Source organism: Dicentrarchus labrax, unplaced genomic scaffold, assembly GCF_905237075.1.
Source record: "Dicentrarchus labrax unplaced genomic scaffold, dlabrax2021, whole genome shotgun sequence".
In the NCBI taxonomy this organism is placed as follows: domain Eukaryota; kingdom Metazoa; phylum Chordata; class Actinopteri; family Moronidae; genus Dicentrarchus; species Dicentrarchus labrax.
Window position 1 is genome coordinate 2,445,529 of NW_026136715.1, and position 17,757 is coordinate 2,463,285.

General features: G+C 38.8%; 1 protein-coding gene across 11 annotated transcripts; it reads right to left on the reverse strand.

The window, feature by feature from the left end:
- Positions 1 to 157: 157 nt before the first annotated feature.
- Positions 158 to 15,923, reverse strand: LOC127377603 (polymeric immunoglobulin receptor-like). 11 transcript variants are annotated; one of them, XM_051425656.1, is made up of 9 exons: positions 15,663 to 15,923; positions 14,806 to 14,895; positions 13,624 to 13,947; positions 12,798 to 13,127; positions 3,205 to 3,303; positions 2,948 to 3,046; positions 2,010 to 2,044; positions 1,684 to 1,821; positions 158 to 756 (listed from the first exon to the last, which is right to left on the reverse strand). In XM_051425656.1, the coding sequence occupies exons 2-9, from the start codon at positions 14,870 to 14,872 to the stop codon at positions 571 to 573; spliced, it is 1,278 nt and encodes a 425-aa protein (XP_051281616.1). In that variant the 5' UTR covers positions 14,873 to 14,895; positions 15,663 to 15,923; the 3' UTR covers positions 158 to 570. The 11 variants fall into 11 exon arrangements, with proteins under 11 accessions (XP_051281616.1, XP_051281614.1, XP_051281618.1 ...); XM_051425654.1 differs by lacking the exon at positions 3,205 to 3,303 and adding an exon at positions 12,455 to 12,577 and having other exon boundaries at positions 15,663 to 15,914; XM_051425658.1 differs by lacking the exon at positions 3,205 to 3,303 and adding an exon at positions 12,455 to 12,577 and having other exon boundaries at positions 14,802 to 14,895; positions 15,663 to 15,912.
- Positions 15,924 to 17,757: the final 1,834 nt, after the last annotated feature.

The following is a 17,757-nucleotide window of genomic DNA, read 5'->3' on the forward strand; positions in this document are numbered from 1 at the left end:
ATTGGACACAGCCATGAGTTTAGTAGTTTAGCTTCTGTTATCTTTGAAACTTACGTAAGTTAAGGTTGGACAAGCAGGATTTTTCCCAGGTTATGACAGCGTTATGTTACAAGTCCTTGGATGGAGACATCACACCTGTTTACCGACACACAGGAAATTATGTTTCATATTTATTTATTTGTTTCTATTTATGTATGAATTTAAATAAAAGAAAACTGAACCTTTAACCAGAATAGTCATCCCTAATGAATGCTAACAATGCTAACCTGCTAACTTTACCAAAAATTGATCTTAAACAAACCAACACTCTCATAATAATACTAACTAAAACATTACTTGTGTTGCCCGTAACCAAACTAACTTACTGTGATACAGAGATACTACTTTAATAATGTATAATGAAATTAACTTAAAATGAGATAGATTCAGTTAAAGCAGCTCTAGCCTGAAGCAAACTGATGAGGCAGCACATCTGTATTTATGTCACTGAGGACAGAACTACAACATCATATCACAGATTCATTTACACAGTGAACTCAGACCAGCTGTCTGTTGGCGGCAGCGTTGGAGCTAAGGAACAGTCGAGTACACAGGCGGATCATCTCCAGGACGGCTGCTATCAGAGCTCGCTTGTACCCGAGGCACAGAGTACACGACATTATCACTGTCACCACGCAGGGCGCTGCTGGGTGAGTCAACGGTCCGGTTGGAAAAATTCAACTCAGAGTAGATGAGGTTACTCGAGTCGTCTTCAATCTGGAAAAAGAAAACAAGGAAAGGTCAGCGTGTACAGGGACTGTTTCTTACATCTAATGTCCATCCTATGTGACTGCGTAGGGTTACGGTGACATGTCGCTCGCTGCTCACGACAGAATCTGTCGTTTTGCCAACATTTTCTGCGTTTTTATAAGTGGAATAAAAATGAGTGATGGAAATCCGGCTGTTGTTTGTGATCCAGATCATTTGGTTCAGCTCCGCGGTAAGAGTATCTTCATTTAGTATCACTTCTGGCTTTTACAGTTTAGCTAAATGTATCCAATAGCCACATTTAGCAATAATATGTGCACATATACCACTAAAATGATTCAATGTACTAAACCCTATCATTTTCAGAATACTATAATTTTACATTAAGCTTGGAATAAAAACCATGACTATTAAAACATCACATGTAAATTGAACAATGTTTTGTTAGCGACTGCCGCAACATACAAGAGTCTCACCATGGGTCTTAATGTTATTACTAATGTGAAATGTTTCTGGATTGTATTTAACAAATACATTATGGGATCATCCGATTATTCTGTCTGTATTCATTCATTAAATAAAAGCCTTTGTGGTCACATTGCTAAATTTCTTGGCAGGTTACAACCACCAACTGTCAGTGTGTGTTACAGTGCAGCATCGCAGTATATTCATGTCTTCATCTTGACAACCAAAAACCTTCAGTAAGGTTGTTTGTCATGTTTGAGGTTTTTATGTATTTGAGTCAACTGTAGATATGATCTTAATGAATCAGTGAAAAGGCCAAAACAGAGTAATTTAACAAACGTTCATATGAAACAAAGGCAGCTAGAGAGTTTTTCCCAGTAACACTCTCAGTTGGGTCTGTGAGAGGCAGCTTGTGAAAGACATTAAAAATCACCTTATCATGCAACCTAAAGCTAAAATCCTATAGCTTACTGTGGCACAGCTGTACTCATTGTTGGTTTCAGCTCCATTTGTTTTGGTATATTTGGCGTTGGTGTAAATTGGAGATATTTCCACAGGAGGAGATCTGCTCCGTCTGTCCTCTCTGATATCCTCGTACACCCGGTGGGTCTACAGGAGAAGAGGGGGATGGTTTGTATTAATGTCAGCTAGTTTCACAAACACTGATTATGCTTGGATGTGTAAAGTTGACCAGGATGTGAAGTACAGACAAATAAAACATGAGCTCCCCCTGAAAAATGAGTTGTGTAATTGGCGGGGGGACTATAGGTCACAGACTGACGTTGAGTAAAACTCACTTCTGTGACGGTGCATTCTGTTTCCACAGGAGGATCTGAAATACATAACATTGCGTTTATAATCCACTGATCAGGCTTAGTCAAATGGAAACATAATCAGATTCTGTTTGCCCATAAAAATGAAATGTATTAAAGCCAACATGTAGAGCTGAACAGGTTGTGTAGCAGGTAAAGTCAAGTCAAGTCAAGTCAAATTACATTTTTTACAATTTGCCTCAAGGTGCTTTATAATCTATACAACATTCAACACCTTCTGTCCTTAGACCATCAAGCCCCCCCCCCTCCAAAAAAATGGAATAAACCTCAGGAAGAGAACCAGAGGAGACAGACATGGTCTATACTGAGTGTATTTAGTCTTAATAACATAGAGGAAAGAAAGAGAGAGAGAAAGAGAGAAAGAAAGAAAGAAAGAAAGAAAGAAAGAAAGAAAGAAAGAAAGAAAGATAATAGCAAGGCTTGAAGACAAGAGACAGGCCAGAGAAAATGACAGAAAGTCTCCAAAGTTTGGGATCATTTCAAGCTGTAACCAAACGTACAGTGTGTCTGATGTAAAACTAGTTAGCTGCTACAGTACGGCTACAGTAGTAAGTCATCGCTTGTCCATGTAAAAAACACAACCTGATCAATCATCTGATCACGTTGGGCTTCCAGCTCCGCAGCTCCAACATGTATTTGGGAGACCTCTTAAAGCATTTTAACCTCATTGCTACTAACTAGCTAGATGATCAGAGTCTGGACCAACTCTGCTGTGATGGCACAAGAACAAGCATTTTTCATTCAGTCCTCCTGAGTTTAAATTTCTGATTACTGACACTTCTGTTCACCCAGAACCACATGGAGGTTGGGGGTGGGGAACTTAGTGTGAGTGAATACGCTTTAAATGGTGCGTCTGTTTTCTGTGAGAAATGGGAAGTTGTGTGTGTTTCCTGTTGCCTCACCTTTGGGTTTAGTAGACTTATTCCTGCAGTACACCAACACAGCCAGTGATAATAGCACAACCAGGACACCCAGAGTCAGTGCCACATACAGCCACATATCTGCAGTGGTTCGAGGGGAAGAACAAGTTTTCAGTGTGATAGTAAATGGTCTCTGTATAAACTCTAACTACATATGTTGTTAGGTTTGCCAGGTGCTGGAAGGACAGTTAGATGTGATTGTCAGACTTCCATCTATCAAATACAGTGTGTGGATGTACCTGTAGTTGCTGTTGTCTGCTGTGTTGTTGGTGTGAAGGTTGATGGGACTGATGTTGAAACAGCCGGTACAGTCAAGTTTGGTTTGGAAGTGGTTGAACCTGTGGACGACAAAGAAACAACAACATACTGATAGAAAGAAATCCTGCTGAGAGAAATGAGATACTCCTGTGTGTCTGTTGGTTTTAAATGAGCATTTATCAGTGTTCAATTTATTGAATTTAAAACATCAGCAGCTGTCAGTGAAAACTTTCTTCAGACCTCCAGAGACACAAACAGACATTTTCATTATTTTTCAATCCACTTTAAATGGAAACTCACCATCTGTGACAATGATCCTAAACTCCTGGTAAGGGTCTGGTAAAAAAGGTCTGTCCAGACCACACCTGTACTGTCCTGAGTCAGACTGGGTCAGCTGTGTGATGCTCACATACACAAATCCTCCTGTAGGAAATCCTCTTAAATATCTAATTCTGTATCTGCCTTTCTGACCTCTGTCACCAGTTGTTTCAACAAGAATATATTTTTCTTTACAGTCGTCCTTACAGAAGTACTTCCTGCTTCCAGAGACAGTAAAGAAGCATTCAACTGTGATACTTCCTCCAGGTCTTGGATAGAGGGTTCTTACAGGAGGATTTCCATCCAGCAGTACTGTTGAAAAGATGAACAATCAACAGTTACTATCTGTACTTAAGATGATGCAGTCTCATCACAATAATCTTTAGTTCCTGTAAGAAATCCCAATAATTCCTGTTCCAGATCTGATCTACAGTCCCAGTTGGAGCTGCTCAGTTAAACCAGTCTGTGACTGCTGGTCGAGGTGTAACCATCTAACTGATTTAGATTCTTCCACCAAAGATCCTCATAATCTCTCATTCTGCCCACAACTGGATTTGATTTCATTAGATTTGTTTTGATGCTTTGTAAGTGTAAGTTGTAAAAAGTGACTGATTCAGCTGATAATTAAATATATGTGTAGTTCTGTTGTAGAGGCTGACATTCATTTTTAAAGCCGACTTCAGCCAGAATATATTCAATATCAATATATTCTTACTATCACTCTCAATCTATGACATATTTTCTGTAGTATTTAGTAGAGTACGAAATCTATCAGAACATTTTCATGACTTTAAATAGAAACTCACCATCTACAACGATGATTTCAATCTGCTGGTAATAATCTCCAAAACCACACCAGTACAGTCCAGAGTCTGACTTGGTCAGCTGTGTGATGGTCACAAAAACATTTCCTCCTGTAAAAGTTCTTTCATATGTCATGCTGTATCTGCCATTGTGAGCTGTAACACCAGTAGTTTGAATGAGAATGTCCTCTTGATTACATCTTCCCTTGCAGAAGAACTTCCTGCCTCCATAATAAGAAAAAGAGCATTTAATTATGACAGCTCCTCCTTCAGTTCCTGTATAGGCAATGTTTTGGGCATTGACCAGAGTGTTTCCATCCTGCAGAGCTGTTAAAAGATGAACAATCATTAGTTACTGACTGTACTTCCTGTAAGATGCTGCAGTCTGATCACAATTTTCCTGTTTCCACACATCCACATGTAGCCCTGTATAAAAATCATATAAGTTACAGAGCATAAAAAATAATCTAACAGTATAATAACATGCTGTATTAAAAAAGTTCATAAATAAATAGTTCATAATATTTAAAAATGGTTAAAATGTGTGGCGGTTAAAAGAATAAATATAATATGTAAAGTTTAATAAATAGGACTATTTACAGTGAAGAGATAAATTCATAAAAAGTTCTTTAAGTTCATTAAGTCTGTTAAAATATCTGTGGTCCGAGAGAAAAGAAGAGAGGAAGAAGCCGTGTTTACATGTGTAATCTAACCTGTTACCTATCACATGTCAATCACTTCATTCCTGTTTTGCCTTTGGTTGTGTTAAAATTCACGAGCCAATCACAGTAAAGTCTCTGAGTAAGGAGCGGGATTAGTGGCGCAGGTTAGTGTGGGGAGTAGTGAGCACGCTATCGAGGAGGCATCGTGGTGTGGGGAGCATTTAGGCTTTATCGTGGAGGTCGACTACTCGTGGTCCTGATATAAACTTCTGTGTGACCTGCAAGAGGTGAATATGATGTGTATGCCTGTATTTTGTGCTATATCTAACTGTTATAGTTTAAAGAAACTGGATGTGTAACGCGGTTAGCGACGTGCTTACTAGCAGTAGCATTCGGTGCTAATGTGCCTGTATATCGTAGCTGTAGCATTGTGATATTTCTGAAGCTAAAGCAAGCTAATGCTAATTCGACATGAGATAGTAGGCAAGAACCTCACGATACGATACGTATCACGATACTTTGGTCACGATACGATAAGTATCGCGATATCACGATATCCTGATATAAATAGAGATGAAATATGCTGTATATGCACATCAGATGATATTGATCAGAGGACAAATTGAGTCAAAGCTATTTCATTCAAAACAGCCTCTCCATTTTATTAATTTATTATTAATTTCCTTTTATTAATTTAACAGAACATGGACGCCACCAGTGCAGCAGCTGTCTTGTTGTTTGTGGCTCTAAACAAGCTCAATGTGAAATAATAATGTTTTCTACAGAAACACTAACATTTCAAGCAATTCTGTTATTTCAATAATATTTTGCCATTTTCGCCTATTTCAATTTCAACAAGTGCTGTGGCGTTTGTCTCGAGCCACCAGGAGCCACCAGGAGCCTCCAGGGGCCTCCAGGGAGCCTCCAGGGAGACTCCAGGGAGCCTCCAGGGGCCTCCAGGGAGCCTCCAGGGAGCCACCAGGAGCCTCCAGGGGCCTCCAGGGAGCCTCCAGGGGCCTCCAGGGAGCCTCCAGGGAGCCTCCAGGGGCCTCCAGGAGCCTCCAGGGAGCCTCCAGGGAGCCTCCAGGGACCCTCCAGGAGCCTCCAGGGGCCTCCAGGGACCCTCCAGGGAGCCTCCAGGGAGCCTCCAGGGAGCCTCCAGGGGCCTCCAGGGAGCCACCAGGGGCCTCCAGGGAGCCTCCAGGGGCCTCCAGTGGCAGGCTAGTGTTATTGTTAGCTACATTAGCCTATTTAGCAAACCAGCTCGAAAACAAAACTTTACATTGTATTGAACGCACAGCAACATCGTGCAATGTATAAACTGGTGACCGGACTAAAGCAGCAATGTAAACAGTGTGTAAGAGCATTTAAAATCGACATTAAAACGACCAACGTAGTCAAATACAAAGAAAATACAGCAGCCATCTTTGTTTTGCGAATCGTACGTGCCCCCCCGTTTAGCTCGGTGTACTCTGAGGAGCTCGGTGTAATACAGAAATACATGCACCGCACAGCAGAGTCGCTCTTCGGCGCCATCTACCGGAGTGGAGGTACGGAAGTCATACTGTATTCACAACGCGTCTAAACATGAATCATTATTCTTTAAAAAAAATTATCTTTGGAGTTGAAAAATCGATATTGTATCGGGCGGCAAAGTATCGCGATATATTGCCATATCGATATTTTTGATATTGTGGCTCAATTCGGATAATATGCTTTAAGGAGACGGACGTTGGAGAGAGACGGGTTTCCAACCGATGGCCCTGCTGTTCGGCCGTGTTCGGCTGTGCTCGGCCGTGTCCTGCCTGCTGTGCTGTGTATTCTTCGCAACCGTGCCATTGCCCGCGTGTGTGTTTGGATTGACTGTCATCGTCATTGCCCTTACCATCGTGAGACTCTCTTCCCCATTACGACGCTGAAGTTGGCTTCCAATTCGCCAGCCTCCGATTCGGCACTTAAGGGGAAAGTTAAGGGGAAATTAACTTATTGTGCAGTGCGACTGTTTGTCCACTGATTGTCTGTTTTTTGTGACACTTCTTGATGTGAAAACGTTTTAGACATTTTAGGTAAGACATCAGCTTTGCCTGACACCTATGATTGTATCTGTGAAACTTTTATTTTATTTGTGAAAATGCTAAAGGGGGGATTTCACCGTTTCTGTTTTACACCAAGACCTCATTAGACCAGGTCCAGATCAAAAACAACTGTACCTAGACCTCTCAAATCTGGACTGGATTCATGTACAGACCCTGAAGATTCATAAAAACAGTCTCTGATTTGTGAAACCTTTATTCTATTTGTGAAAATGCAATAAAGACTAATTTCACACTTCTTTCAGCACATAGACCACATTGGACAAGGTCCAGATCCAAAACCAGGTAACATATTGAGTTTTGAGTTGGTGTAAATTAAAGAATACTGTTCTGAAGGTAATTTAAAGATTCTGAGATGGATTAAATATTGATTTTAAATTGAAGGTATTTTATTTCAAGAGTATCTAACAAAAAGGGTTTTTCTTTTTAAGTTAAAGAAAAGGTGAGAAACCAAAAAGAAAGTGAACTTTATTTTGAAAATCTCTTTATGTACATTTGGGTAATTCTGTGCAATTTCATTTTATTTTATTTTATACTAAAAATACATTCAACGCATTTTATTTTGTGAATAAATACCTGTGAAGGGATTATTGCATTTTAAGAACAGTTGTGGTGGTCATTATTAAAATAGCAAACATTATTAAGTATGTTTTTCTTCATCAATGTTCGCATGAAACACTTTAATGTAACATTTTATTTTAAATGTAGGTTCGAATTATAGCTTACTGTTCTTAATACCTTTATATTGAAAACCGGAAGTGAATACGCTGTTTCTCCGCAATTACCCTAATGCTGAGATTATATTTAATAATTTTGCAGAAATTCAACAATAAAAGTCCATATTTGTATAACCAACAACCGACGCTTGATTGACAGCCTGGTGAAAGCAACTGTGCATGAGTGTGGTGAATCAACTCATGGCTCATTTGAATATTAAAATGAGCCATGAGTCTGGCTTACGGCTGCACCTGTATCTCGAAACGTTTCATCCCTTTTTTGTATCCTGATTACATAACTCAGTTACATGTAAAGAAGCCTGGCGATAGTTGACAGTGTATTCAGTGGCACACAGCAAAACATCAACTGTTAGTTAATTCAGGGAACAAATGTACGCTGCTGCCCACACCTTAACAGTTTCACCGTATCCATGACAACAGCATACTTACCAGTTCTTGTTTGAAGTAAAAGAAGTAAAGAAGTGAAGAAGTAAAAAAACACTTCTTTTTTAAATAGACTACTCTGCTAAGTTTGTGGGCTTCATTTTCCTTCCTGGTGTACAGTTTATTTAGAGGAAGTAGTAACTCTGTTTGAAAGGTTTGACACATTTTCTCACGTCCGTCCTAAAACAGTAATAAGCTCATATGTACGTTGAGTTTTGTTCTCTGTAATTGTTTCTTCTGTTCATACTGACCACACAGAGATCTCTTTTTAAAGCACTTTCAATATAAGTGAAGGGGCACAAAATCCACAGTCCTCGTTCTGTGTAAAAATATATTCTGAGCTAATGTGCAGCTTCAGCAGTCTGACTCGGTCTCTACCAAACTTACAGTCTTTTTAGTACAAATGTCCCTGTTTTTGTTCCTGTCCCTCCACCATGACTCAGCAAGCAAACACTGTCTGTGCAAACACAAAGTGGATGTTTGGTAGCTTTGGGAGATATTGATTTGATTAACACAGACTGCTAAATTCTTATATTAACTTCAGGTAAACATTAGAAGCCTTTTTTACACTGTAGAAGGACTGTGACTTTTGTCTCTCATCACTCTCATTCCAATGTACATATGGGCATGTGAGGATTGTTTAAGGACCATAAAACATTCATGAGAAACTGTTACATTACCTAGCAATAAAGAGAATTAAGAAAAAGTTATGTATAATAACAAGAGAGAGATAAAAAAAGGTAAAGTGAATGTACTCACAGAGGAAGAAGAAACAGATCAAGGTGTGATGGACTTTCATGTTGACGCTCTGATGGTTTACTGCTGCCTCTCTTCCTTCCTCACTGGTAAACCAGGAACTTCCAACTTCTTTAAATGATGGAGTCCCTCCTCTGAACACAACACACAGCTCTAATCTCCTCCCTTCTCCATCAGTCTTTATTTCTACTGCAGGTTTCCTGTATAACTTTTTATTAACACTGTCATTAAAACTCATTCTCAGTGAATTCATTGTTATGTGTTTGTGAAAAATTAGGATGCTTGTCAAGATGTCTTTTTTACCAAAAGGAACATAATGTTTTAAATGTAATTACATGGATTAGACACAGATAGTGGATAGGGAGTGAACCAGGGCCTATCCTTTATTTTTATCTTTCCTTAATGACTTGAAGGAATCCTGTTCATCTGATCTTTTTCTGTATGCAGACAATTAAGCTATTGTTTTGTCTCATAAAGATGTCTCAGTTGTGGAAAAGTCTTTGATTGAGGAGCTTCAAAATGCAGAGAAGTCTCTTCATCTCGGGAAAACAGAGACCATCCTTTCTAAGGAATTAAGTCCCCAAACATCTACCAAGGGAGACTATGGCCGTGGAAGTCCTCACTAAAATGTGACAGAAGACTAAATTCTAACTGGGTTGCTGGGTAGATCAACATGTTAGCTGCGGCATTTGTTCACTCGGACTATGCCGCCATCTCCTGGTTTAATAGTATACTGTGTCTGTGTGTGCATGAATGAGTTAGTTTACATTCGGTGGACTTAGCCATCGCTGAGTGAATGTGTGTTAAAGCGCTTTGAGTGGCCAGAAGACTAGAAGATGCTATACAAGTACAGGTCTATTAACCATTAGTTTCAGCTGATGCAGTTGCATCCTGGGGTCTTTCAATGCACACAAATAGACACAAAATATACAAAATCTATACATTAACAAGAAGAAAAAAACAAGATAAGAGATTTCATATTAAACTAAAATATAAGATTTAATAACTGTGTCATGCACAGGGTAAACTAGTTAGAAAATATGATTTTATTAACATGTTAATAATTACACACACTCATTAAACATTACAACATTGTGAGCACTTTGTGAGCCATTTAATTCATCATGAACAGCAAGAAACCATCAATTGATGGTTAATGGCAGGAAAAATAACCCATTAACCCAGATACATGAAAGTAAGTAAGTAAAGCTTTATTTATATAGCACCTTTTTAACACAAAGGTCCAAAGTGCTTTACCAACAACAAATATACATATGGGTATTACATATAAATATGTACATGTATAACCACACCCGATGCTCAGCAGCATCAGCTCACGATCATGAATATCCACAGAAAATGTAATGGAGATCTGTTGTTTGTAAGGTTAAAACTTAACCTTATTATATGTAAGGGTCTGTAAGTGGAGATTTATACATCATTACATTAAAACAAGTTGAATCACACAAACTAGTTCTTATGTAGTTTGTATTCAATATTTTACCAAATATTTGCACCCACTGTCTGCCAGCTGGAAGTGTTACCTATAGCTGACTACATGCTAATACATTTAGAGTGAACAGTAATATGGAATATGGTTGACACATGTAACTATATATTTGACTGAAATGCTGTTTATTAATAATATTAAACTATAAAAAACTAATATTTCTTATTATTATTATTATAAAATCGATATCATAGTTAATACATCACAATGGCAGCATGTGAAAAGAAAGTCAATTTACTCCAAATGTACAGTGGCCCTGAGAGCTCAAATTAAAAAAAACACATTCAAATAGACAAAAAGCAAACAAATCAAGAATTTATCATCACACAAAAAACATGGAAAAGAAGTAACACACCAGCAAAGTGAGAAACACATTTTCATATTTCACCGTACAAACTGGACCTTTGAGGAACAGAAACAGAATCCAGACCTGAATCCAAACAGTTTCATGTGTGTTGTGTGTGTTTGAGTGTAGAGTAGGTTTGGTCCTGATTCCTGATGGCTGGATCGAGGCTCTGGTAGATGGAGTCTTCAAATGTAGAGACTGGAGGAATGTTCTCATAAGGGACAATCTGAAAAAAAGAAACAAATAATGAGATATTTGACAGAATAAAAGCACACCTAATGTACAGTTAGAGACCTTGAAATGAATGAATGAATGTTTTGGACATGACGTGAGAGAAGGAGGCAGGAAACAAAAACCAACACACTTCCTTGTGAGTGCCACAGGTTTGTGCATGAGGAAAATATTGTCACCTCAATGTTTGTGTCATCTGAGTTCCCTCTGGTCTTCCAACCTGTGGAACAGACACAATATTTTCTCTGTTATATTGAGTCATTATTGAAAGTGCAGATGAGGTTTGAAGGTCTCTCTTGTTGGGTTGAAGCAACAGGAAAACAGCCAATGATCAAACACCAACCACAGTCACACAAAACTAAACCAGATCTTCCTGTACAAAAATGGCAGTCCATCCAATAGATGTTGAAATATTTCAGTCTGGACCACATGGTGGACTGAACACTGACAATGCCATCCCCAGAGCCACACTCTCAAACTGCTGTTTCAGTGTCTGTAGTGATCCAACTACTGTTAGCACACTGTTGTCATTTCAGCTGGTACCCAGAACAGATCCTGATACTTTATAAAACCTGCAAACAGCAGAAAACTAATGCTATGTATTCCCAAATAGCTATTTTCCCTCCCCTGAAATGTACCTCCTTCCAGCTCCACAGCTTCCTCGTGTATTAGCATTTACTTGTTGGTGAATTTCCTTGAACATGTGTTCATGATCATTAAATGTTGTGTGTCTCAGGCTCTGCCAGGTGTGTTTGTTATCTCAGGGACAGTCTGTGTTGTGTTTGTTCAGATTCCTTCCAGAGTATTTCATGAGCAGAGCCACACTGTCAAACTGAAATGTGTACTGTTGCAATAAGTTGTTAAAACCTTGATGTGAGCGTTCTGTTAAATGTAATTTGTGTTACTGTATTTTTCCTGTTCCCCTTACAGTCAAGTTTGGCATTCCTCTGAATGCAGATTATGGTCAGTACCAGTCCCAAGATGATGACGATGATGGCAAGAATCAGGATCACATACAGCAGCACATCTGTGTGAGGTTGAAGAGAAAAATGTGTTTTACAGACGCTTCAATGTTTTATTTGAATAAGCATTTATTTGTTACATACACACTGAGACAATACACAAACTGATTCCACAGCTCTGGTTGGGATTTTCTTGAAATCCACTAAAGCTCATGGGTAATGTAGTTTTTATTCATTACACAGACCCAGATTTTTATTTTTTTATTTTTTCAGGTAAAAAAGTCTGAAATGTTAAACTACCAGTTGGTCATTTGGCTGAGAGAGTTACGTGCTGGAAGGACACTTAAATGTATGATGTATCCATCTATCAAATACAGTGTGTGGATGTACCTGTAGTTGCTGTTGTCTGCTGCTGATCAGACTGAGAGCTTGCGTGCTGTGTTGTTGGTGTGAAGGTTGATGGGACTGATGTTGAAAAAGCCGGTAGAATCAAGTTTGCGTAATGGGTTGAATCTGTGGACGACAAAGAAACAACAACATACTGATAGAAAGAAATCCTGCTGAGAGAAATGAGATACTCCTGTGTGTCTGTTGGTTTTAAATGAGCATTTATCAGTGTTCAATTTATTGAATTTAAAACATCAGCAGCTGTCAGTGAAAACTTTCTTCAGACCTCCAGAGACACAAACAGACACTGTCATTCATTTTCAATCCACTTTAAATGGAAACTCACCATCTGTGACAATGATCCTAAACTCCTGGTAAGGGTCTTGTGATGAAGGTCTGTCCAGACCACACCTGTACTGTCCTGAGTCAGACTGGGTCAGCTGTGTGATCCTCACAAACACAAATCCTCCTGTAGAAAATCCTTTTATATATCTAATTTTGTATCTGCCTTTCTGACCTCTGAAACCAGTTGTTTCAACAAGAATATCTTCTTCTTTACAGTCGTCCTTACAGAAGTACTTCCTGCTTTCAGAGACAGTAAAGAAACAAGCAACTGTGATACTTCCTCCAGGTCTTGGATAGAGGGTTCTTACAGGAGGATTTCCATCCAGCAGTACTGTTGAAAAGATGAACAATCAACAGTTACTATCTGTACTTAAGATGATGCAGTCTCATCACAATAATCTTTAGTTCCTGTAAGAAATCCCAATAATTCCTGTTCCAGATCTGATCTACAGTCCCAGTTGGAGCTGCTCAGTTAAACCAGTCTGTGACTGCTGGTCGAGGTGTAACCATCTAACTGATTTAGATTCTTCCACCAAAGATCCTCATAATCTCTCATTCTGCCCACAACTGGATTTGATTTCATTAGATTTGTTTTGATGCTTTGTAAGTGTAAGTTGTAAAAAGTGACTGATTCAGCTGATAATTAAATATATGTGTAGTTCTGTTGTAGAGGCTGACATTCATTTTTAAAGCCCAGACTTCAGTCAGAATATCTTCAATATCAATATATTCTTACTATCACTCTCAATCTATGACTTATTTTCTGTAGTATTTAGTAGAGTACGAAATCTATCAGAACATTCCCATGACTTTAAATAGAAACTCACCATCTACAACGATGATTTCAATCTGCTGGTATTGAGCTCTTGAACCACACCTGTACCGTCCAGAGTCTGACTCGGTCAGCTGTGTGATGGTCACTAAAACATTTGCTTCTGTAACAGTGCTTTCATATTGAATGCTGTATCTGCCATTTTGAGCTGTAACACCAGTAGTTTGAATGAGAATGTCCTCTTGATTACATCTTCCCTTGCAGAAGACCTTACTGCGTCCAGAAGAAGAAAAAGAGCATTTAACTGTGACAGTTCCTCCTTCAGTTCCTGTATAGACAATGGTTTGGGCATTGACCAGAGTGTTTCCATCCTGCAGAGCTGTTAAAAGATGAACAATCATTAGTTACAGTCTGTACTTCCTGTAAGATGCTGCAGTCTGATCACAACATTTCCTGTTTCACATTAACACACATCCACAGAGTCACACTGGGAGCTGCCCAGTTCAACCACAGTCTATGACTGAGGATCACAGACTATGTTCACACTGCAAGCCTCAGCACTCAATTCTGATTTATTGATCAGATCTGACTGAAAAAGAACAATGACAAAGACTTCCCATGCAGATTGCTGTTGTACAGAAGTAAACATGGAGGGCACTGTAATCAGCGTTTGCATTTTCATTCATAAGTTGATGTGCAGTGGAAGCCAGAGAATTCATGAGCAGACGATAATGAGGCCGAGGAGAAAGAGAAACACATTTTTTGTTCTGTTTTTTTTTTTTTTTGGAGCAACGGCTGTTAGTACTGTACGGAGGTGCAGACCGGTTACAATTTGACCCTTCAAGTTTTGCTTGTACCGAAGTCTCATCCCAAAACTTAACAATGGTCTACAGCTGACTTACCCTCCACTGCACCATACGTTGATCCAGAGCAACGTAAAAATCTGATATGAGTGTTCACACTGATGTTGCATTGCAAAGAATCAGACCTGTATCTGACTTAGGACCATCATAAAAGGACCCAAACAGACGCCTGCAGTGTGAACATAGCCATAGACTTGCATTGAATTTTTGAACGATAACAGTGGATGGCACGCAGCCACACAGCTGTTGATCTATTTTTATTATTATTTGATATCATGATTTGATCTAATCAAGATCCTTCATTGCCTCCATCAATGGGGTTGTGTTTTCAGTGCCATTTGTTTGTTTGTCAGCAGGATTAATTAATTACCTGCCTGATTTTCCTGAAACTTGGTGGAAGAGTGTAGCATGGGCAAAAGAAGATGTACGTTGTTGCAACATTATAGTTCCTGCTTCTTGTTTCTCTGTTAACACAAAGGAAAAAAACACTTCTGATGTTGTTTTTTACCCGACTACATTTGGTAAGTTTGTGTCCTTCATTTTCCTTCCTGATGTGCAGTTCATTTTGAGGAAGTAACAAGTACTTGTTGTTATCACTGTTTGAAGTGATTGACACATTTCCTCTGGCCTGTCCTAAAACAGTAATAAGCTCTGTTGAGTTGAGTTTTGTTCTCTGTAATTGTTTCTTCTGTTCATACTGACCACACAGAGATCTCTTATTAAAGCACTTTCAATATAAGTGAAGGGGCACAAAATCCACAGTCCTCGTTCTGTGTAAAAATTTATTCTGAGCTAATGTGCATGCTGCTTCAGCAGTCTGACTCTGTCGGTCTCTACCAAACTTACAGTCTTTTAGTACAAATGTCCCTGTTTTTGTTCCTGTCCCTCCACCATGACTCAGCAAGCAAACACAAAGATATATACTCATTTGATTTAACTCTCCTATTCACTTTAGATAAACTTTAGAAGTCATTTTTACACAGCAGAAGGACTATACATTCTGTCCACAATCATTTCCACTGAGGGATCTCTACGTCCTGGAGGAATGATTGATGATTGTAGAAAATAATGACCCTTCAAAATACATACGGACATGTGAGGATTGTTTTAGGACCACATAAAAAACTCATGAGAAACTACTGACCAGTAAGAAAAATGAAGAAAAATGACAATGATAACACATATGACAGCAAGGAAGAGAGCTACAGAAATACAAAGTGAATGTACTCACAGAGGAAGAAGAAACAGATCAAGGTGTGATGGACTTTCATGTTGACGCTCTAATGGTTTACTGCTGCCTCTCTTCCTTCCTTACTGGTAAACCAGGAACTTCTGTCTTCTTTAAATGGAGTCCCTCCTCTAAACACAACACACAGCTCTACTCTCCTCCCTTCTCCATCAGTCTTTATTTCTACTGCAGGTTTCCTGTATAACTTTTTAATAATACTCATTCTCAGTGAATTCATTGTCATACACAGGACAAAATGATTTTGTCCACTTTTATGTCCCAAAAGGAACATGTCGTCAAATCCATTAAATTAATCTTTTCTTACCTCTCTGGTATGACACAAAAATTGGATTAGTTGAGGGGTCCCCCGAGGGAGTGTCCCAGGGCCACTCCTTTATTTGATCTTTTGTGATTTGAGGGAATCTTGTCTAATGTTTTTCTTCATGGAGACGATTTGGCTATTCTCATGTCTCATGTAGATCTACCAGTTGTGGAAACGTCTTTCAGTGAGGATCTTTAAAATGTTTGGCTGATGACAAGCTTTCTTTTTATCGTGGGAAAACCGAGGGCAATCCCTCTCAAATCTGCCAGGTGTGTTTGTTCAGATTCCTTCCAGAGTATTTCATGAGCAGAGCCACACAGTACGGTTAAAACCTTGATGTGAGCGTCCTTATTAAATGTATTTAGTGAGAAACGGGAAGTCTCAGTGATTTCTGTTACTGTGTTTTTCCTGTTGCCTCACAGGTTTGGTGTTCCTCTGAATGCAGATTATGGTCAGTACCAGCTCCAAGATGATGACAATGATTGCAAGAGTCCAATCACATACAGCAGCACATCTGTGAGGTTGAAAAAAAAAGGTGTGTTTTACAGACTCTTCCACGTTAATGATGATGTAAGACATGAGGCCCTGTTCATGCAGTGCTGTCAAACTAATATCAACACCTGAATATCTTTCCTATTTGAAACAAAATATGCAAATCAAAAAGCCTAAACAATTAGTATATAATAATATAAGAATATTTTATTGAAGAAAAATTCACCCAGACAGCAAATTGAAGAAATTAATCTTTCCTTCAGTTTAAAGATGCCATATTATTCTTTGTGGGGTCTTCCCTCTGCTGTATTTTGTTACATAGACTTGTGTCTGTGTTTCTAAAAGGTCTAAAAAGTGAAAAAATTAGGAATGTCCTGTTTAAGGTCTTTAAGGCCCCTGATCCAATCCGAGGAGATTCCATCTGTATTTAATTGCCATGTCTCAATATAACAGAGGCCTCCTATAAGAACCTTAGTCATTCCTAAATTGATCATCTTGTTAATAGTGCTGCAGGCTCACTGCGAAAAAGACTAGATTCTATTGCCCCTTTGGCAGGGGCTTGCACCGTGGTATAATCACCAAACCCGTCAATTAAAAAAAGAAGCACGGTCATTTGTAAATAGCATTCTTCCAAACTGGTAGAATCAAGTTCAATCCGGCAAGATAGTCTTAAAACATAGAGAAAGGCCCTCCATAATGCAAGAGCAGCCTATTATTCAAAATGAGTAGAAAAAATAGGAACAACCCCTGGTTTCTTTACAGAGAGTCACACCTCCGTTGAACCATGTATCCATATAACCCTCAGTAGCAACGACTTCATGAGCTTTTTTAATGATCAAATTATTACTTTTAGAGACAAAATTATTCACCGCCTACCCTCAACAGGTAATGATGTCTCTTCAAATAGAGGAATCTTACCAGACCATCATATTCTATTACAGAGACTTGAGCATCTAACTGGCATTAAAAGAACCACACTAAGCTGGTTTAAGTCCTATCCATCAGCTCGATCTCAGTTTGTACATATTAACAATGAATATCCCAGACACACTAGTTCCACAAGGTTCTGTGCTTGGACCAAATCTATTCACTTTATACATACGTATAATGCTTAATAAGTCTTGAATGCAACTGTCATGTGTTTTTTAATTTACTCATTGTTATTCTATAAAATAAACTAATATGAAGTTAATAAGAGTTTGTGGGAAGTAAAGTAATGGAAGAAGTGCAGAAGCAGAACAGGTTGAGCACATTCAGTTTGCAGTAATAATGCTGGAGGATATG